The 22,945-nt window shown below is 36.0% G+C and overlaps 1 protein-coding gene across 1 annotated transcript in view; it reads right to left on the minus strand.

The window, feature by feature from the left end:
- Positions 1–22,945, minus strand: part of MBNL1 (muscleblind-like splicing regulator 1) — a 220,225-nt gene that overhangs the window by 148,260 nt on the left and 49,020 nt on the right. The window contains exon 3 of the mRNA XM_011972744.1: positions 16,096–17,064. Coding sequence (XP_011828134.1) covers positions 16,096–16,269 — 174 coding nt within the window. The 5' untranslated portion in view covers positions 16,270–17,064. The remainder of the gene's footprint in view (positions 1–16,095; positions 17,065–22,945) is intronic.

A 22,945-nucleotide genomic window follows, 5' to 3' on the forward strand; every position in this document is an offset into this window, starting at 1 on the left:
GGGGGTAGAGGGGGAGAGAGAGAGAGAGTGTGTGTGTGTGTGTGTTCACACGCTTTGACTATTGATATTATCTGTAGAAACTTGTCTGCTGGAAAATGTTTCTTTAAACTTTGGTTTGGCTCCTACTTTGGAGCTGATGGGAAATAAAAACTTTTCCATGGATTAGAGCCAACTGAGCTGCTAAAACAAAAGGTAACATTCATTAGAGAACCATGGCACCATGATCTCATTCTGAAGGTTAATTTTTTTTTACATTAAGTGTGAATTGTCTAAAGCTTAGAAAATTCAAACTGCATAATAATGTCAAAGAAAATAATACTGGTCTTAAATGTTATTACATGGAAATTTTTTTTCTAAAAACTACGAAATATGAAACAAAACTGTAGTAAGCAAAAAGAACTCATCGGATTCTTAATAATTTAGCTTAATTTTTTATCTCTGTAATTTCCTCCAAAATGTGGGCACCAACATACACAACACACCTTGCTTGTTATTTTTCCTCATATCCAGTAATAGGGAGTTTCAGAGAAGTGGGTTTTTCTCAATAAAACATGACAATTTAAAACTGTCAACTCCCTTGATTTTTAAAGGAAATATAGGGGGAATATATTAGGTTTTACGAAGCATCTGCTAACCAAATACCGACTGACTACTTAATTCCAGGAAAGCCTTACAGCATAATTTTTGGCAACTGCAGAAAAGCTGAAAGCAAATTTTATATTCCTTGCCCTCAGAGGTCCTCCTGTACTTTCTCCCAATTGTTTCACAACATGTTAAAAGCCTGAAATAGCCAACTCAATTAAACAGGCTACAAGCATCCCCTTTGAACACATATTTGATCCTTCTTCAACATCAGGTAATACAATTAACTCATTGTCACACACTAAATCAATACACAGCAGAATAGAATGGGCAATAATCAATAACCTTAACAAGAAGGCAGTGGCATGGCTCAGTAAATCAAACTGTAAATGCATAACTCATATCCAGAATTAGACTATAACAAGAACATTTATAGATGCTGTCAAGAAAAACCCAGAACTGGCCATAGGAAACAACTAGGCTGTATTATTTCTGAAAAGCCAAAAAAATCAGGGAGATGGGGTTTTGATGTTTTTTCCCCCTTTTCACTTGCTGGGAAAAGTACATGCTATTTCTAATCACGTCAAAAGTCTCAAACTCATAAATGAGGCAAATGCTTTCAAAAATCTTGGAGCCAGGCCAGGTGTGGTGGCTCATTCCTGTAACCCCAGCACTTTGGGAGGCAGAGACAGGCGGATTGCCTGAGGTTGGGAGTTCGAGACCACCCTGACCAACACGGAGAAACTGCGTCTCTACTAAATACAAAATTAGCCGGGCATGGTGGCACATGCCTGTAATCCCAGCTACTCGGGAGGCTGAGGCAGGAGAATCACTTGAACCCGGGAGGCGGAGGTTGCGGTGAGCCAAGATCACGTCATTGTACTCCAGACTAGGCAACAAAAGCGAAACTCCTGTCTCAAAAAAAAAAAAAAATCTTGCAGCAAAAGGACCATTTCAATAGGCTAGAATTGGATCCCTGTCAATTCTGAGTGACAGTGAAAGAGAAAAAAAATAAAGCTGTGATAAACAGAGTATTAGGGATTTGGATGTTTCTTTACACATTTGAGGAAGTGAGTGGTAGATATCTGACCAATTAAGTTTTATGTAGGTATTAAAAAATAGAAAAGAATAGTGCAAATCATGAAAAAATAAACTTTAATATTTAACCTTCTAATCTGTGCAGGTACTTCACTGAATAAACAATTTTATTTCTAGAAAAGTCTTAGGTGAGTCTTTTAGGAGAAAATTTACATAAATAGTACAGCATTTGAAATATCAAATATGAATTATTTATTGTAGACCAGCATAAAGCTAAATAGGATTAGTTTGAAATGACATTAGATTTGCAAACAGATGGTTACAACTATTTTTCCATTCATAAATAACTGCATTTACAAAATGAATTTTCAAGCACAGACAATATATATACTGAATTATTCTATTAATACCTACTGGTTTAGCTAGTAGTCAAGTCATACATATGTTAAGAGGTTAAGGTATTATTTTCTCTTGATAACAGGTAAGTAAATAAGCTAGTATGTGCACACATATACACATTCAAGGTAAGTCCTTTTTAATTTTTTCAAACAACACGAAGACCTATAGTGCAATATGCATAATGACATTCACCTGACCTAAGGCAAAGTTTCTCCGACAAGAGAAAGATAACTTGGACTGAACTCTGTCATTCAGATAAGAACAATACTAACCGCTACCGTTAGTATCTATGGAGTATTTACATGGAGTAAGACACTACACTAAATGATTTATATCTAACTGATCTCATTGAATCCTCAAAATCTTGAAAGCAGATGATACTAGACTTGTTTTACAGATAAGGAAACCAGTTTGGGATAGTAAAGTGACTGGCACAATGTCACTAGGAAGTCACTATGGAATCAAACTCAGATTCAGCTGAATCCACGGTTTGGGCTCTTAACAAAGTCTTGATTCTTTGCCATAAAAAAAAAATGTTGGCTGGGAGCAGTGGCTCATGCCTGTAATCCCAGCACTTTGGCAGGCCAAGGCAGGCAGATCACGAGGTCAGGAGTTTGAGACCAGCCTTGCCAACATGGTGAAACCCTGTCTCTATTAAAAATACAAAAAATTAGCCGGGTGTGGTGATGCGTGCCTCTAGTCCCAGCTACTCGGGAGGCTGAGGCAGGAGAATCGCTTGAACCCAGAAGGTGCAGGTTGCAGTGAGCCAAGATCGTGCCACTGCACTCCAGCCCGGGTGACAGGGAAAGACTCCGTCTCAAAAAAAAAAAAAAAAAAAAAAGTTTTTACTTGCACATTTTTTCATGTGGCTTTTTGCAATTATTCCAAAGATCTAGTTTGAAGAAAATTCTAAACGTGACACTGGGAATGAAGTGAGAACCACTGGTAGTCATATTGTCATTATTCCTGTCGCCAGTATTTATTTGCAACAAAATGATTTTTATTACAAATTTCATCCCAAAGAAAAGAGCATGCAGGCCAATCTAGACATTCAGAAAATACCAAAACATAATAAAAAGTTATACTATAGCTAATGCAAACCAATGAAGAAAGCACCCAGAGAAATGAAATGAAAGGACAAGGAATACCACTCACTTTTCCCTGTGATCAATTTAGTCTCGGACATAAAATAAGTTTGACTTACATACCAAGTTTGAATCTATATAACAATCTTTATTCTGACCTAAGGCAAAGTTCCTCCCATAAGAAGAAAGATAACTTAGACTAAACTCTGGCATTCAGATAAGAACAATCAATATTAATGGCTACCATTTATGAAGAATTTACACGGAGCATGACACTGAATTAAGTGATTTACCTAATTGATCTCACTGAATCCACATAAATTCATTTTTAATTTTCTAAAAATTTATTTCTAATTGGCTGCCTGACTAAATTCATACAATTATGAAAATCGCCAAAACGCAACGTGTGGCAAGAGTTTCAGGAAAGGACACTTATAACACCAGCTATTGGTATCAAAAGTTTCTGTCCAAGCTACCATTCATGCAAATGAACTGTAATGAATGAAATATAAAATATAATTATTTTATAAATAACATAATCAATTCTAATATTTGAGATACATCTCTTAAGAGTTCAGGATTACAATCTGATAGCTACTAAATATCCAGTATGCCCAGAAATTTCATCTTCCCAAACTCATGTTTTTTGAGAGCAAACATGCTCTTTATGCCATATCATGAATAAAATACAATCAACGATTCTTATATTTACATGGTCAAATTTTCGTCCAATTACAAAAACAAAAGTCTTAAAAAGAATAGTGTGAGCTATTTTTAAATACTTCATGAAAATTAACGTATTCACATGAAAAAATTCTACCTACTAGATCTAAATATTTCAGCATTATTTAGTAATTATTACAAATCAACAAAAAATTAAAATTAACCACTGAAATTTTTATTCCTAGAAAATTTCTGAAATGTAATACTCAAAATTACAAATAAGTATGACATACAATAAGATATATGAATCACTGTCAAAGAGGAGGTGAATGGTTTCATCTAGATTTTAACTTAATATAGTACAACTTGCAAAGACTTACAAACGTTTTTAAGCATATTTCTGTCTTACGAGGCATATACTGAAAACAATATAATATTAATAAATGCCTAGTAAGATGAATAAAATCTCAGCCTCTTATAAAATAATGTCTTGGGCCAGGCGCGGTGGCTCATGCCTGTAATTCCAGCACTTTGGGAAGCCAAGGCAGGCAGATCACAAGGTCAGGAGTTTGATACCAGCCTGACCAACATGGTGAAACCCCACCTCTAGTAAAAATACAAAAATTAGCTGGGGGCGTGATGGTGCAAGCCTGTAATCCCAGCTACTCAGGAGGCTGAGCCAGGAGAATCACTTGAACCCGGGAGGCGGAGGTTCCAGTGAGCTGAGATCACACCACTCCACTCCAGCCTGGGCGACAGAGTAAGATTCTGTCTCAAAAAAAAAAAAAAAAAAAAAAAAGTTGCATGGTTCTATGCATTAGAAAAATAACGGTTATGCTACTACTTTTGTGATTTAAAATATATTTTAAGCAAAAAAAAAAAAAGTTATGAAATGAAACACTTCCTTATCTGATGCCTTTACCTCAATTCCAAGCTTTATATTTTGGAATCCTGCAATTCTCACGGGTTTTTTCTTCGCCCCCCCCGAACAGTCTACTATTCTGATTTGCTATACTGTTCATCTTCTGTCGGCGGAATGACTTAAAATTCTTCTTGACTTTAGGTTTAGACTCTGGGTTGTCAGAATACTAGTTAAAATTTTAATATAAATTTCCCACATCAAATGAGAAAATCTAAACAAGCAATTATTCAGAAGTGACTTTCCAGATTAAGAAAAAATGTGAATGAGCATGTTTTAAACAGTACGGTTGCTTAAATTTAGGCAACTGAAATGATTCAACAAATACTTGCCCATATATGTACAACAGTCTAATATGTGGATTCTCTAATAATCAATATACTATATTTTTGTATATACAAGGTCACTGTATAGTGCTCCATAATCTTGCTAATTTAAACAAGTTAAACTTAGCATAAGATTGAAAGCATAAGCTCTGAAGACAGACTGCCTACACTGAATGTCAGTTCAGCAGCTCCCTGTGTAACCTTGTAAGGGTTAATTGTTCTTAGCTTCATTAGTTTATATAATCAATAGATGAGGATCAAATTAGGGGAATAAAATTAGCCATTTCAACATGTGCTACCTAAAATTCAATCTGACTCAGTTTTATCTCACTGAATTACAGAAACTGATGATGAGTTTAGTATAAATCTCTTACCACACAAATATTAGTGGTGTACTCATTCTGACTAATACAAGCATATATAGTCTTTTACAGCACACACAACCACGGCTAAAATTCATCTGCTCCTCCTACACTGACTATGCAGCAGTTTCCAATATATTTCACAACAAACTTCTCAGACACACAGGAAGGCATTTAATGCCTACTTGTGTGTTACCTGAGCAAATCTATGTTCTACTGGAACATTTTAAAATTAAAGACTAGAAGGGTTTTAAACTATTTTATTATCCTATGATTATTTTAATCTTCATTGTGTTTTTCAGAAGCTCGAAAGCTTATAATCACCACTAGTCTATCAACACCCAAAAAGGCTCTGTGTGTCATTCACCCTTACATCAGAATTGCCTATCACAACATCTGGTAGCAGGTAATGAATGGTGAAAAGGTGAGGAAGAATGGATGATTTTTCTATAATTGAGATGAAGAAGTGGCATATACATTGGTCTGCATTTTTAAAAAATTCTTAATTAAACCTCTGGCAGAATAATGTATATTTCTGGTGAGAATCTCTCCTCTAACATTATTCATCCTTAGGGGGAAATACAGAAGCCAAGAGTAGCTAATAAAGATTCTTCCAAAACAAAAAAACCTCATTTTGCATCTTGTATCTCTCACTCTGCATACTTAACCCACTTTACTGTGTGGTACATATTAAGCTACTACACGTTATTCATAGTTTAAGGGATTTAGAGGAGCTATTAAATAGACTCTACCATAAAAACACATACAATGTACATGACCCTAAATGTGGATGACTTTAGTTCATTAGAGTTGGGAGGGTGTTTTTTTGTTCTTAACATATTGGGTTTTCTTATGTAGACATTTGTTTTCAATTTATTACTCTGCTATGATTCATGGATGGCAATGTCTGGTAGTAAAAGTTCACAAAGGTAAAAAAAAAAATCAATAAATAAACTCATAATGATAATCTTTTCTCATGGCTAGATTTAGATTTCATTAGTCTCAACTTAGCCAGGGGGAAATACAAGCTAATGTGAAGAAAGATAGTTTATTCAGAGCACAGATCTCAGGTCTTTCTTAACAGGACTCTTTATGTAAACAATGAATTCTTTAGTTATTTCTTTCTTCATGGTTCATTTCTCGGTTGCCTCCCTTTAAGGAGAATTGTTTTACGAAAGGCAATGTCATCTACCCAAGAGAAATCTTATTTCAAACATGATAAATTTGGCTGTTTTTCTCTAAAACCTTTTATTTTTAATTTGGCCCACTTGGTGAGCTAACACTATTTAGTTATAAATGCTTCCTAGGATTGGGAGATGTTACTACTTATTTCCAGTCTATGAACGATTAGATAAGCAAAGATATCTGAAAGCAAATTATCGTCTGAATGCAGTAATATGGAAAAGAAGGAATTACAGATGTAATTTATCCATCACAAGCAGATCCTAAACACTGATTATGTCCGTATTTTTGCAGAAAATTGAAAATGATAGAAAAGCTTCCCAGCTTTTCTGACTTTAATTTTCCAAGTTTTACTTTGTGTAATTTACTGTCAACTATTAACAGCAGATGCTTCTTGCCTTATTTGAGAACAGCCTGGACTTAAGTATAAGTGATTCTGAAATCCAGAAGCCTATACACTAGGTCTGAATTTTATGCAGAGAGAAAAATTCTAACTTAAGATACTGGACTCATATGGGGTCTGGAGAAAACAGGGTCTTGGATCTTAACCTCATATTAACATAAACTAAAATAAAAATATTGCTTAATAAATCTAGACAGCTTCACAAGAATTTTGCTGGGCCTAAAATTGTGATCTAGGGTTAAAATATAGGTGGTTACCAAGTGACCCGTGATGACTCAGGGACAGATGCCACAGTCTGGTGGCCTGTGGCTATGTGAAGTCTCTTATTGGGGATTCCCTCTAGTTCTTTTATTCCCACTTGTGGTGTCATAATTAATAGTGTGAGAGAAAGGGAAGGGGAAAAAGGAAAGATAAACCACCAAGAGCCATTTCTTTCTCTCTTCCTCAAGTATCTCTTTCACCGATCCTGCAACTGCTGTCGAGAAACTTCCCCCTCCTGACCATTGCCACCACCACCTAATCTACTAGTCTCCCTGTTAGTAACCAGCTCCTTGAGGACTGTGTTGTTAATTGCCTCCCTAAAGTTTGACATAGGAAGTACATAAGTTATATTACTTAAATTGTTGAATTCTTTTCACCTCCTAATGCTTTTCTTCCTCACATCTGAGTTTTTATAACTGGTCTCTTGATCATATCCTATGATTAAATGCCAAAAAACAAAATAAAAATTGAGTTTGATACTTTTACGATCCACCTGTTTCCCCATGGTTACTAGTATTCAGAAAACAACAGCAACAACCACACACTTGAAAATTTCAAAGCGGAGGAAGAATGGGTAGAAGCTGCAGTAGACAGGGCCCAAGATCAATAAGCACTACATTCAAAAAACAGGCAGGCTGAGTCCTCAGAAAAATGGGGGTCACTTGGAAGACATATTGATGACAACTTCCCACCCTAAAGGTTACACATGTGGGAAGCTTTGGACTCCAGCTCCTCACTGCATACCCTGATTCTAAGCAAATGCCCTGTTGAAGACTAGCTTCAGGAAACAGAAGCAGCCCAAAGTTAAAGCTGGGGAAAACTGCACCGGCTCACAGCATGAGTTCCAGGTGTTTGGGAGAGGCACCTCCCCTGAACTAGGCAAGTTGAATTTCTGGAACCCTAAACTGAAATTTAAAATACATCTTTGCCATAGAAATAGTTTGACAAAAGCAGCTGGGGTCTGTGACTCTAGCAGTTCTCAAGATTTACGATAAGATAACACTTCTATGGAGCCTCTTGGGTTTAATTAATAACCAGGGTTTCCAAGGTACTGTTTATACTGAACTATAACTCAAGCATCCTCTGGGCTACTTTGGCTTCTCAGGGTTGACCTGATGACTTAATCACCTTGCTTCTGTGGAAAAACACTTTCTAAACAATTAAAACTTTTGAATATGGCTTTTTATGCACTGGGGAGGCAGCTATATAGTTTATACAGTGACTACTTATCTAAGATGATTCATTTAAAATTTTTCCTATATGGCCATATATTTTACAACAGATACAACATCTTTGAAAGCTGGTGGCAACATTCTTTCTGCTATTTTGGGTTCACTCCTTGACTCATTTGTTGACTTAAAATATAGTGATTACTTCTGAGTACTTACTGTTTTACGCCCTGTACTATAAATTTGTCTTGGATATTCATTTTTATTCTTAAGTACTGCTGTTAGTTATGTTTTCTTTGTCGAATCCTTAGAATATGCATATATAAATTAAGAAGCAGTGTTTTCCAGCAAACATAACGAAACAATTAAGAGCACAGTCTGTGAAATCAGATTACGAGGTTTCAAGTCCACATTTTACTACTGACCTTGCATGTATTAACTAACTTCTCTGTATTTCAGTGTGCCCATCTATGAAATGGAAGTAATACCAGTAACTATCTCGATGAGATTTTACAGGGACAAAATACCATGAAAAAATGAAAAGCACTGAAAATACTGATTGATATGTATTAAGTTTCAATAAATGTTACCTCATCTTGTTATTTTACTCCATACAGAAAAAATAAGGAAGTGTATTTGTGGAAGCAGCAGAAATACAAATTAGAGTAAGTACAGATTCTTTTGTCTTATAAAATCATTTGGGACCTGTTTTATGACATGGTATTTCTGCTATATTCCAGTTATAAAAATGTGACTGTGTATATAAATACGAACAGTAGGCTGGACACCGTGGCTCACGCCTATAATCTCAGCACATTGGAAGGCCAAGGCAGGCTGATTACCTGAGGTCAAGAGTTCAAGCCCAGCCTGGCCAACACGGTGAAACCCTATCTCTACTAACAATGCAAAAATTAGCTGGGCGTGGTGATACACACCTGTAGGACTAGCTACTCGGGAGGCTGAGGCAGAATTGCTTGAACGTGGGAGGCGAAGGATACAATGAGCTGAGATCACACCACTGCACTTAAGCCTGGGCAACAGCGTAAGACTCTGTCTCAAATAAATAGATAAATAAGTACAGTTATAAGAAGATAAAAAATGAAGCTCTTTTAGTTTTCTCTATAAGGAAAAATAAATCCATCTGGGATATGCCAGGTTTTACTTACTAAATAACCAAGACAGAAGAAGTGATGACAAGTTTGTTAGGATGAGAAGACCTCAGTTTCTCTTCAAAAGTGGTCTCTCCTCAACCACCTCCCTTACCCAGATGCTTTTCAGAGAGATTTACTTAATTCTGGAAGTTTTATGAGGGAAAAAAATAATCACTCTTTTATTCCAGAAATGGCCCTCCTGAACATCCATTTCCATTCTCTCCTTCTGTCTTACCTACCAGATGTCTGATTTTAATCAAGGCAACAGTTTTTTTAAATAATAAATAAAAACAAAACAAAGAAACATACAAAAAAATACTTCCTAGCAATCCCTGCTACCAAAATCAGTCAATAAGAGACTGAAAAATTACTGGGTGAAGCTCAGAGAACCTTCGCTTAAAAAGAGCCTGGCTGGGCTGAGTTACAGCGTCTTGCCTTTTCTGCATCCTGTGTCCTAGGCTAAGGATACGATGGCTGACACTGCAGTGGCCACGCTGCAATTTTGAAATAATCCTAAAGTTGGAAGCCATGTGCTCCTCAGGAACTAAGAGAGAAGGAACCTGAGTTCCAACGACTATAGAGTCACCAAATAGATCTAGACAACTGACTGAAATATAAACCCCTAATTTGTTTATGCCAAATGCTGGGGATGGGGGAGGTGTCTCTGTTAGGCAAAGCTGAATCTAATTCTTCACAGACAAAATGTCTAAATCACTTCTGCGTGACCATGGAAAGACATACACAAGATCTGAACCAACAGTTCTGAAGATGGACAATTAGAAAGCTGGAAAGAACTCAGAGATAACAAAACAAGAAAAGTAATGGTCAGAGATGGCCAAGGCCCTCAGGAATCCAGAGGACAAACAACCTGTCAACCAAATTAGAAGATATCAGGGGTTATACTATTTAGCAATTATCAGGAATTTTCAAAACACAAGCTCACAGCATAGAAAGTTTTATCACTAGCAAAAAAATCGAACTTTATCTCAAAGTGAAAATATTTCAAACATGTGCCAAAAATGTAGGGATGATGCTGCACGTAGATGTGCATTTTATGATACTTGTATAAGAAACAGTATTAAATAAAAACTCTGTAGTTGTTGTTAGTATATTATAAATGAGAAATTAGCATAAGAAGTCCTCACTAGAATCAAGCTTTTTTACAGTAAAATTCACGAAGAAATTACTATTCTAATAATCTATCACACTTCAAACAACTCAGAATTTCTATCAAGCCTTTCCAGTTGCTTTTACTTAAGTTGCTACATGCTAATAACTATCATTAGTGCTAAATCAAAGGCCATCTATCTAGTTACCCACTTCTACTGGCAGTCATGAATTTTGGCCTAGCTGTTAACATGGAAAATTGCTCACCTATCTAAAAGCACAGGATGTAGTACTGCTGAAGTTAAAAAAAAAAAAAAAAAATCAAATTTCCTCAATAGGATCTCTTTGTAAGAAAATAAGAAGCTTTGTCTAAGTCTGTGGGAAGGCAGAGACATTGCTCAGCATGAAAGGTAACGGATTAGCAATGTTGATAGCCGAAATCCTCTACTTATCCTTGGCAAGGAAAATGACAAGAAAAGCTTCCCAAACTAGGTCCCTAGGTATCTGTGCTAGGTCTGAGAAACATTCCATTTCTCACCTTTCACGTGAACTGGGCGTATGTCATACAGTTCTTTAAAAGACAATTCACCCCACACAGCACTGTCTCTTTTAAGTGAGAAACAGCCTTATAAATGAAATTGTTTCAAGGCTACTCCATGGAATTTTGAGTAGTTTCAGACATCTGAATTACAACAAAACTGAATTCAGCTGTAAGTGCCACATTGCTTGAGGTCTAAATTGTTTTTAGTTTGTCACACTCGCACACTGAAGCAAGATTTCATGAGGAAAAAAGTAGAAGCAGTGTACCAAAATCTTATAATATGAAGCAAAATAGTTCTAGAATTACAGCAGCAGGTAGCTTGATTCAAAACATGGTTTAAAATTTATCTCATAGTCTAAGAAACCTTTACTCATTAAAAAAAAAAGTTTTCTAAAAAAGTTCTAACAATATAAACAGGCAAATGAATACAATTACTAGCTTCACCAAAGCAACTGCAGCTATTGAGAATTTCATTAAAGAATGGTTTATGTCAGAGTTGATACACTGCAGCATATTCACAGGGTATTCTTTACAAAGTTGTGAAGTTTCCGCTTAGGGAGCTTTTATATGAAACACACTGCTGTGCAGGTTATGCCTTATAGTTAGTTCATCTCCAGAGTCATTAGGAGAAAATAAGGAAGTGATATGTCAATCTGTCACGGAAAAACACATTGAATATATGTGCCAGCACAGTATATATAATAATCTGTCAAAGTTTTAATACATGGGAGATACCAATGGTAAAAACCAAACAACAAAAACAATTCCTGGTAACACTCATTCCAATTAGGACCCTACTAGATCAAAATTTTGATTGAAAATTGCATATTTAGCCTAAAACTGGCAGATATTTTATCAGGATTATCAGTGAAACTGGCTTTTAAAATACGATGAAAAGTCTATGCCTGGGGCTTGGAAAGAACAGCAGCATCACAGGCAATTTCTGGACTGAGGGTAAACCATGCTAGCAATAGACCATCTTCTAAAATTTAACTATAAACACCTTTGGGACTACTTCTTCATGTCTAGTTATGCCAACCAATCCATATGTGACCATCTGGATACTTGATTTGCCTTACTGATTTTGAGTGTTTTAGTTGTTCATTTACCTGTATGTACATATATTTGTGTGCCCTCTAATACCTAATTTCCATACTTCATATATTCTGCTAAGTCTGCAGAGGCTCTTTAAAACTGTTCTCAGTGTCCTTGATTCTATGCCACTTTGCAGTGGAATCTGATTTCAAATTTGTCTATGATAAATCTGATCAGGGGTGCTATTTATAGATAGATATCATTGTATATAGCAAAAATAAATTTTAATTATCTTAAATAAAATTGTTCAATTTGATAAAGGAACAAGTGACTAAAGTTTTCAAAGGTAAAAGAATTTTGCTAGATTTTTTGCTAGAATTTTGCTAAACAGTAAATATAAAGGTTATATTCTCTTCCTCCCATCCCTAGTACCCGAAAAATGAACAGGTATTTGAAATAGAATTCAGTAAACAATAAGTCTATTTCTGTTGATCATATCGTAAAAGTTTTTTTTTTTTTGAGGGTATAAATAACTTGGCAAATATTAAAATACATTCTGTAGGCTTTCTTTACATCGACTCCCTAAATTTTAGTTGAGAGCTCATGACTGAATAAGCAATTTGTCATTAAGTATTATTTGAAACATCATTTTTGAAATATAATTTTCTAATGGTGGCGTGCAGTGTTAATATTTTTCTTTTCTTTTTTCCTAAATCTTTCATAGGCCATAGGGGAACATAATCCTCTTTGGCATCAAATAATGCACCTTTGCAAATGTTCTGGATTTCTGAAATAGTTAATACACCTAAATCTATAATCTGTAAGCAATTTAAGTCTCAGATTGAATATACACTTAAACTATTATAAATTAAAACTACAATTATAAAAGGAAAATTAGAGAAATTATTTATTGTTTATATACTAGCACACATTATTACAGCTTTCGCTCTTTTATTGTTTTCATTCTAATTCTGATATTCTTAATAAATACCTACATTCCTTGTTATCATGTATTCCCATTTTACTTAGTAATAGATTTATTACAATACAGAATTCTACATTTTCATATGGTATATTTAAATCTAATTATTTAAACCTTAAAATCATCAGTATGCAACTAAAATACTGTCAGCTAATTTTCTTCCCATTATCTTTGTAACATACCAATTGACTTCTTTTACATAAATGAATATTTTCTTGAACTGTTTGACTTCTGTCTTTTTAATGAAATAAATTCTCCTCTTCTAACTAGAAGTCTGCTATTAACGTAAGTCACCTGGGAGCCTGGCCAAAGTCTGAAGCAGCACAGCTGAAGGGTACAGCCATTTCATAGGGTCCTCTCAGAGAGTATTTGGTTTGCTTTCCTAACTTTCTAAAAATAGTAGATTACACAGGCCACCTCCATCTCATGGCTCAAGAACTCAGAAAAGGCTGGACTATGGATTTAAGCAATACACAGGACACATTTTATTAAAGAAGTCAGGATATTACAAGTTTTCTAAATTTTTTTCCGTTTACTCTGTGAGAGAATGCAAATGATCTAGCGGTTATTGGCATGGAAACCTCATAACGCTCCCAAATTTCAGAACTTCAAGCATGAGTCATACAGTTACTTTAACAGTTTTAAAATATGTTTTTGATCTATTTTAGCCACAAGACTGAATACAAGAGGACTGCTATCTGAAGGGAAGGATTCTAAATACTGTACGAAGAATCACATGTGTCAGTTATAAATATATACACACACACAAGAAACATGTTTTTTAACATAAATGCTTAATTGCATATTCAAAATTGTTTCAATTCTTAACATAGTTATTTTACCAACATTTAGGAAGCTTTTTTCCTGGGTATGAAGCTCCATCATAAATAAATTTGTGGGTTTTTTTCCTCTTATTCAAATTTAAAATATTTTACCAAGATTTAGACACTGTAATTTAAATTTAAATTAAATTCAGTTTATCTTAGAAAGACAAAGAAAAAGGACAAAGTCTGCATTGATTAGCTGCTGTAATGAGTTCATTTCATAAATACATTTAAAATCTTGAAATTATTTAAAGTCCTTGACGTGGCAGTTGAATCTTGTTAACCACACAGCATGGCAATAAGCAACCTTGCTGCTTTACTCAAAAAGGGACTGTTCTGTGGCCATAAGTGAGCAGCAACTAAAAAAAGAATATATTTTGAGATGGAAAAGTAGCAACTGAATATTAATGTTTCATAATGTTTCCAAATGTTGTAGGGGCAGGTCTTCTGTGAAAGCACTCAATGTCACAGCAAAATTTAATGTCCTTTACTTTGCAGCTACGTGTGCACCATCAACTGTCTGTAGGATTAAAAATTGGATTTACTATTAATTGGGTCAAAACAGGGTTACTTATGGCCACAGCTGGTTACCGACAAGAGTAATTAGCTCTCTGCCCCTCATTTTATAGGTCTCAGTCTCTAATTACACCTGAATTCAGCCGGCATGAATTTAGGAATACACATTCACGGAGGTACAACCACTATGCCCTTCACTGATGCCTCTCAAAGGAAAGGCTGAAGAAAGTCTCAATGGGAGTTTATGACTTTTGCTTATTGATCTTGGGACTATGACATTAAAAATAATCTAATATTTTAAAATATTTTTGTTGTTAATACCTCCTTTCTGTTCAAGTCTAAAGATCATGTTCTTGGAATCTTTGCCAAAAACTTTAGCAAAATGAACAGCCTAAACTGGACCAGGAAACAATGAACTGAAACAATTAACTCATAACTCACCCTGATGTTATTAAAGAAAAGATTATTATAGCACTATATATTTGTAAAGACAAGATGGACTTATGAGACTTTTACTTGTCTACATATGTAGAAGTGATAGTGTCTTCTCCTCAAAGCTTCAAAGAATTAAATTAGGACATTAATATCCAAAAGCAATTTGATTAAACCAAGTAGGTTGAAAGTACCCAGGAACACATTTCTAGTCTTGACCTTGTGTGTCAAAATAAAGACATTTATGTTATCTTTTAAAAGACTCATTTTCAAATATGATACTTGAATTACAAATGCAATGACATTTTTGAATGCCAAGAAACACTAAAGTAAATATTTTAGTATTATGGTGCTCACAAAAGCTAACTTTTAACATTTCTAGCTAAGACTATTACAAATAAAAAAATAATCACGATCTCACAGAAAATAAACTGCTAATTCACTTTAGAATTTTTGAAGTTGGAAAAATCCAATAAACAATAGTACTTATGAGTTTCTGCTTATTTATAAAACTCACATTCAACAAAGTTTGTCCCTCAGGTAAGGTGCTGTAGCAGCAGTTCAGCACCTTACTTCTAGTTGTATTTTCCATAAAACGCGTGGCTCTGGCCTTAAAATGCCCACAAAAAAAGAAAATGCAAAATGTCAAAATACTAAAAGAGTAAAAAGTCTATCCAAGTTTAGCTGATTTTAAATCTGCTTGTCTTTTGCAACTGTACAATGCCTTTACCAACAAATAAAAATCATCTTCATTCAGTTATTGCCACGGCCTTATATATAATATATGCATTGGCTAAACACTCACATGTAGCTACATTTACCATTTCCAGGGACACTCACTTTGCCATTACTAAGTGAAAAACATGTCAATACTTTCTGCCCTAGCAAAAAAAAAAAAAAACATGGAGTGAAAGGACTGATAAAGTTATTCATAACAAAGTTTGGCCAGACTTGATTCTGTTGCTTCTTGTAAAGTTCCCCAGCCCAACATCATCAACACACTGTGTAACTAAACTATGAACAAAGCAATCCATAATCCCAAATGCAGAGAACTGTTATGTCCATATCCCCCTTATTCAAGCATTGAATATCCTTAAAAGAATATAATAGTTACTCACTTTCAATGAATCAAAGCAGGCGATTACTCGTCCATTTTCAACTTGGCAGCTTTTCGAAGGATGTGCAAATTTACATTCCGTGTCTGGCCGTGAGCAAGTCCCCCTCTGGAACTCTCTACATACTTCCAGTGTTAGCCATTTTGTGTCCCGAATTGGTGTGACACTAACAGCCATGTTTAGATTTTACAGGTAGTTAAATGTTTCAGTGAAACCAACAAACCCAACCCCCCCAAAAAAGAGCAATAACCAAAAAAAAAAAAAAAAAGCTGAACTGATGATGAAAATGTCCCCTCAAAATACTTTTCCCCACTCCCTGCTTTAAAAGTACATGGAAAATTGTGTCGTCAATATCAAGGAAAAGATCTCCCACTAGAAATTCACAGCATGAAACTGTTAATTCAAAGAGGTTTTGGTTTTTAGAGAAATACTAGGATTGTAAGTAGATGAACGTTTAAAAGTAGGGCCTGGTATCAGCCTTGTGCTCTCAGTAACCCCTTCCCAGTGCCAATTTGGAGCCCAAAATGCAAGCATGAAAACGTGGCAGACCCTTTGACACCGAATTTCCAAGCTGCTTTCAGCAAAGTTGTCTGAAAGGGAATCTCCTCACAGCTGAATTTGCAATGGAGTTTGGTGGTGCAATCGGTATTGATTAGTTTGGCATAGACAGATGCAGCAGTTTAGAGCAAAATCGAGAAAATGATTTTTTTTTTCCTCCTTGATTTCCTGGCAGAAGATATCTTACTTTTTCAGCAAACTTTTCTTTTAACACTAAAGCAGCCTAGGGCAATGCCAGATACTTAGAGCTTTTCTCTTGATTATAAGTAGAAATGGGGGTGTCTGGGCTAGAGGTGGAGGGTGGATGTGCTGTCGTCACAGTCTAGCTGGCAGCAAGCAAGGCAAAAGCAGAGACTGCTCTAGAAGCGGTTCCAAGCAGCAGAGACGTCAGGAAAGGCACTTCTTAGTACCAACCTGTAGAAAAAAGAGATAGGTTAAGATTTACTAAGTAGCACTTCACTGATGTCCTACAGTATCACAACCTTGCCATGTGATACCAGACTAAGTAATATTCAAGTCAGCCTCTCTCTCTCCCTCTCTCTCCCACACATACACACACAAAATACTTACAGTGAGGCATATTGCAGCCAGCCATCGTAGATTTATTAAAAAAAGGGGCCGTTTCCCCTTGTGAAGCAATGCATGATAGAGAGATAACCAATCACAGATAGTGTTGCAGCAATATTCTGGGCAGAAAGCCAATAGTGTGGGTTGTCTTATGAAAGGTCGCGCCTGTCAGACGTTCATTACTATGCTATAAGCACAGAAAATGTCCATCAGATGTGACTTATTCCACTGCAAGAGGACGAGCATGTGGGTTTTGAATTTACCCAACATGCAGTTAGTGGACTAAACCATGTTAGTTTCAAAACAGCTTCTCAGACAAGTCTAAGCACTTGAAGATCATTACCGGGGAATAAAAAGTAAGGTTTAAAAATTGCAGCTGACTTCCAAGCTGCTTTCCCTCTGGCTCTGTGCAGGGACGGGCACTGAACAGCCTGCTCCTGCTGTCCTGACACGTGAATAAAAAAGGAAAGGGGTGTTTACAAATGGTACATTCTCCTGACCTATCCAATTCACTTCCTTCTAAAGCCCAAGTCCTGCCCCTCCACTGAAAGCAGCACTCATACAGTAAAACTATTCCATTGAGCCCGCAGACACTTTGTCAATATATCACAGGCAGGCAAGATATGAACAAAAGCATCCTTTATTCGTACATTTTTAAGGCAGAAGCTGAGGTCATGTGGGGAAAATAAGGAGTGCAGTGTTGTCAGTGTGTCTGGTAAATCTGAAGTCAACCTCAAGGGAGAAAGTGATTCCATCGCAGAAACATTAAATATTAAGTGAGCAATTTGATTTGAGCAGCGTGATGCACTTCAGAAGTACAATTCCAAACAAAGCTGGAGGGTGGGGGATGAGGGATCCCCTGTTGCCTGATGATCAGTTAACTCAGCACCACAAGACTACTTAGAGCAGGGCATTTTTACTTTTAACAACTTACTTTCTCTATCAGGATTTTTCTTTTTCTTTTCTTTTCTTTTTTTTGAATGTCGCCAGTGAGGAAAATAAGGCTTTAAAAAGTAAAATCTTCACATTTTGAAGAGGCAATAACACAGTATGATCACTAGTATTTGATTATACTTCTTCATGAGCCAAAATTGTTCTATTGGCATATGGTATGTTTATAATTTTTGGAATTAAAGTACAGGATATAAATACATATGTATGTTAAAAAACATGAGCATCTAGAACTTAAATCGTTTAAGATTAATATTGCCATTTTAACACTAATTTTCCTTTAAAGAATTACTTTCCAAAACTATTTGGAAAATACTACAGTAAGACTACAACTTTTGATAGAGATTAAAAAAATCAGTTAAGCGTGGTGGATCACGCCTGTAATCTTCGCAAATTGGGAGGCTAGGGTGGGTGGATCACGAGGTCAGGAGTTCAAGACCGACCTGGCCAACATGGTGAAACACCATCTGTATTAAAAATACAAAAATTAGCCAGGCGTGGTGGTGGTGCCTATAATCCCAGCTACTCAGGAGGCTGAGGCAGAAGAATCACTTGAACATGGGAGGCGGAAGCTGCAGTGAGCTGAGATTGTACCACTGCACTCCAGCCTGGGTGACAGAGCAAGATGCTGTCTCAAAAAAAAAAAAGAAAACAAACAAACAAAAACAACCATGGCTGGGCACAGAGGCTCACACCTATAATCCCAGCACTTTGGGAGGCCGAGGTGGGCAGATCACAAGCGAGGTCAGGAGTTCGAGACCAACATGGTCAACATGGCAAAAAACGTCTCTAATAAAAATACAAAAAATTAGCCAGGCACGGGGGCAGGCGCCTGTAATCCCAGCTCCTTAAGAGGCTGAGGCAAGAGAATCACTTAGAACCTTGGAGGTGGATGTTGCAGTGAGCCAAGATTGCGCCACTGCACTCCAGCCCGGACGTAACAGTGAGAGACTCCGTCTCAAAAAAAAAAAAACAAAAACAAAAACAAAAAAAACTCATCCCAGTGTTCAAGAAATATTTTGGTTTTCAAAAAAGTTTCTAGGTCCTAATGCCAGTTTCTGTATTAAAAAAAAAGGTCCAGTCATAAAGTGTAAGCTGTGTCTGTCTTCCTGAAACTTTGTTCTGCATAAAGAATTACTTACTGATTTCATGCCTTGAGAATGGACCACCTGCATGGTCAACAATCTCTTTAGTCCTTCTCTTCAGAATCTTCAAGTGCCTCACCTGTAACTATTTTCTTCCTCTAAAGCCAGCTAAGATGTCACTTCCTCCAAAAAGCTACCACGATGTCATTACCCCCATCTCTATTCATCCATATATTAAAATACCGCCTTCTCTGACTTATCTCTGCACCTATGCCCTATACAGTGTTTTATTTCCTTATATAACTGACCCACTAGACCATATGGTTTTAAGGACAGAAAAAAATATTATTCATCTCAGTAACCCCATGGCTTACATAGTGATGCAAAACAGATGGAGTTCCAAAAATATTGGTAAATTAAATTATCAATTACTGCATCAGGATTTGGATTACCTCTAGGGTACAAAACATACAAACACACACACATGAACACATATATGAATACAACACATGAACACACTGAAACATACACTTGAACACACACACACACAATCATTGCCTCTAAAAATAATGTTCCAGGGTCACGTAGGCCCTTTCAAAACTGCCTCACAATCTAGCCCTGTCCTTGTACAGCTCCCTATCTCATTGCACACAGCAGCTCTTCTAAAACTTCATTACTCTTTCTCCATGTTCATTAGCAACAGTGGATAATAACATTATATGTCATGAATATTTCATAGCCATATAACAGTAGCCCTTAAGCATGAACTTTTTCTTACCTTCCTATCCATGAGTCGTTAACCTATCCTTCTGTTTCTTTCTTAGTCTCCCAGTTCTTCCTCCTCCTGCCCACAGTTAAGCTTCCACAAGCCTCCACCTTGACTCATTCATTCTCAAGACCTCCTTCTCTTTCTGCCTCCTCTATGCATGCACACTTTGTCTTTCAGCAGTTCCTTCTCTTAGCTTCCAAATGTACTAAAGTAACTCCGAAATGCAGAGGGTGACATGGCAGGAGGAAGAGGACCCTGCTCTGGCTATGCATCCTCCTCTCCCTAATGTACTTAATCCATCCTTCCCAGGTGAATATCTACTATGCTGTTTTTCTGCTTCTTCCTTTCCCATTCACTTCTGAATCCTTATCAGTCTGACTTTCACACCCATTACTTTACTGCTCAGCAAAGGTCATCAATGCTGTCAGGAAAGCCAAGTCCAAAGACTATGTTTTGTTCTTGCCTTTGCTTGACCTGTAACATGATTTACAACTCCCTCTTTCTTGAACCTTTCCCTTTTAACAAACTGACACATTTTATCTTGTTGCTTCTCCCAGTGCTGTACCTCTTGTATCCCCCCTGGAGAGGAGTTGCTGAGGGTTCTTGGCAGGTGCCAAGACATGTGTGAGCTCCTGGGACTTGTTACATGCTAACTCCCTGTTTGGTCTGACACACACTTCCTCAACCCTGCAACTTGGCAAATTCCTTCTCCTTGTTTAAACTGCTGTTCAAAAATCACCTTCTCTATAGGGCTGGGCCAACTATGCTAAACATTATTCCATCTCAGAATGTTTTTGATACTTTATATCTCTTTGTACCTCTCCCCCTCAATGTTATATATGCCCTGACAACAGGGTGTAGGCCCAGCATTCCCCATCACACAGTTCCTGGAACATAACAGACCTTTTTAAAAAATGTTTGATAAATAAGTAAACTTCATTCATACTTACAGAAATAAACATGTATAAAAGGATGTGGTCCCAACCCTGACGAAATAGATTATTTAATCATGTCTATAGCATCCAGACAATATATATAAGAAGACTGGTACCACAAGAAAGATCTGCATTGCTTGGTAGTCATATCTAAATACAACTAACAATTAATTTCTAGAGCTGATTATTTTTCCTTTTTGCCAGGTTACAGACAGTCCCACTCAGGCACAAAATAAACTTTGATTACTAAAATGCTTGCAAATCAGTGTTCTGATTATCTTTATTTTCTGTAGCAGACAAATTCTATTTACTTCAAAAGTGCTATTGAAAGAATTATAAACATAGATTTGTACCATTTAATTGTAAAGGACATAGACAAGGATGATAATCAAAATATTAATAATTAGTTCAGGCATAGATACTGAACAATTAAAACAGATACTGGTCTTTATGCATTAGTCTAGCTGGACCTGATAATGTATGTGCCTGCCCTTGATATAGGGCACTGTGGGCAACAAACTCAAATTATATCCTATAGATTGATTTTACCAAACTGCTGGTATCAGATTATTGTCTTATCTATATGCAAAAAAAAAAAAAACTTCAAAAAATAGAAATCTTTTTTGGTAAATTAAGATTTTATAGAATTTGGATCAATATTGAATTCACAAAACATTCCTTTAACTAAGTAATAGAGTTTTGTTCTATAGATAGATATAATGTTTAAATATATGTGGGTTATGTCCAGATTGTGAGAATTCTTGCAAACATATTTGGCCTAAAATAAATTTTGTCTCTAAATAATTATTAAAGGAAAGATTTCTACTTCAAAGATAAGTACTAATGGGTACATTGCTTCTGAGGTAAATATCTGGCCTATATTTCAATACATTATAATAAACTTCTCTGAACAACAAAAATATTGTAAGAATCAAACTTAAAAATCTGAATAATAGCTAACAGCAGTCCCTCTTTAACCTACTGATCAAATTCCAAACACTATAGAGTTTCTTGCTTTATCTGACATCGTCTACAACACCAATATTCTGCCACAAGAACCAATTTCTTCTTGAATGATATCAGAAATCATGTATATATTCTACTTTAAGATAAATGTAAGGGAGAAAATAAAAAGGAAAGAAATAACAATTTGAAATGACAGAGATAATAAAAACCAAGAAAAGGATAAAGAAGAATGAAATTATTCTTATTCTTTGAAAACTTATTCTTAAAGATTACATATATATATTTGGCTTCATATGAAGGCCTATTTAAGAGTCACATACCTACTGCTACAGAAGAAAAAGAGATGTTTATAAGGTATGAAAATGAAATTCTCTTTTGGAGAACAGGACAGCCTCTGTGAGCAAGGTTAAATTTCTTGCTCACATATGTTTACTTATCATTTCAAAAGTTCTTCTAAAGCAAATAACGCAATCAGTCCAATTACATCCCAGAGTAGTTAGCCGGTAATTTTGAAGACTTTTATTTAATATGCTTTTAATATTGATATAAGTTATATATTGAGGACGTTAACTAAGTAATTTTTGAGGTCCTTTACTATGATTTTTGTTTAGTAAGGCAGTTTCAATCTAACTGAAAGAGACGGCTAACTTCACCCCGTAAGTCTGGAGTTGATAAGAAGGAAACCCTTGCCCAAAACCATAACTTCTTCCCCTGGCTCACTGGTGTCAACAAGTTCATAATTAGCAATGCAGTTCTTTAGTAAACTAAGTTTGCTCACACAATTATTCCCAGGGTTTGTCCCAAATATTAACAGAGATCTCCATACACAAACAGCCAACTTAGCATTTCTGGAGGTTGTACCGCTATCTCTGTATTCACTAAGGTGCTAAGCAGAGTAACAAAGATGTTATATATTATATGGGAAGAACCGCCATCTGAATGAGTTAATGCAGCCTTCAGCACTATTCAACTCCACATAGCAAAAAGCAGAGATACGTATTTCTCGGTGAGGGGTAAGCACA

The sequence above is a fragment of the Mandrillus leucophaeus genome, unplaced genomic scaffold, assembly GCF_000951045.1.
Source record: "Mandrillus leucophaeus isolate KB7577 unplaced genomic scaffold, Mleu.le_1.0 Scaffold130, whole genome shotgun sequence".
In the NCBI taxonomy this organism is placed as follows: Eukaryota; Metazoa; Chordata; class Mammalia; order Primates; family Cercopithecidae; genus Mandrillus; species Mandrillus leucophaeus.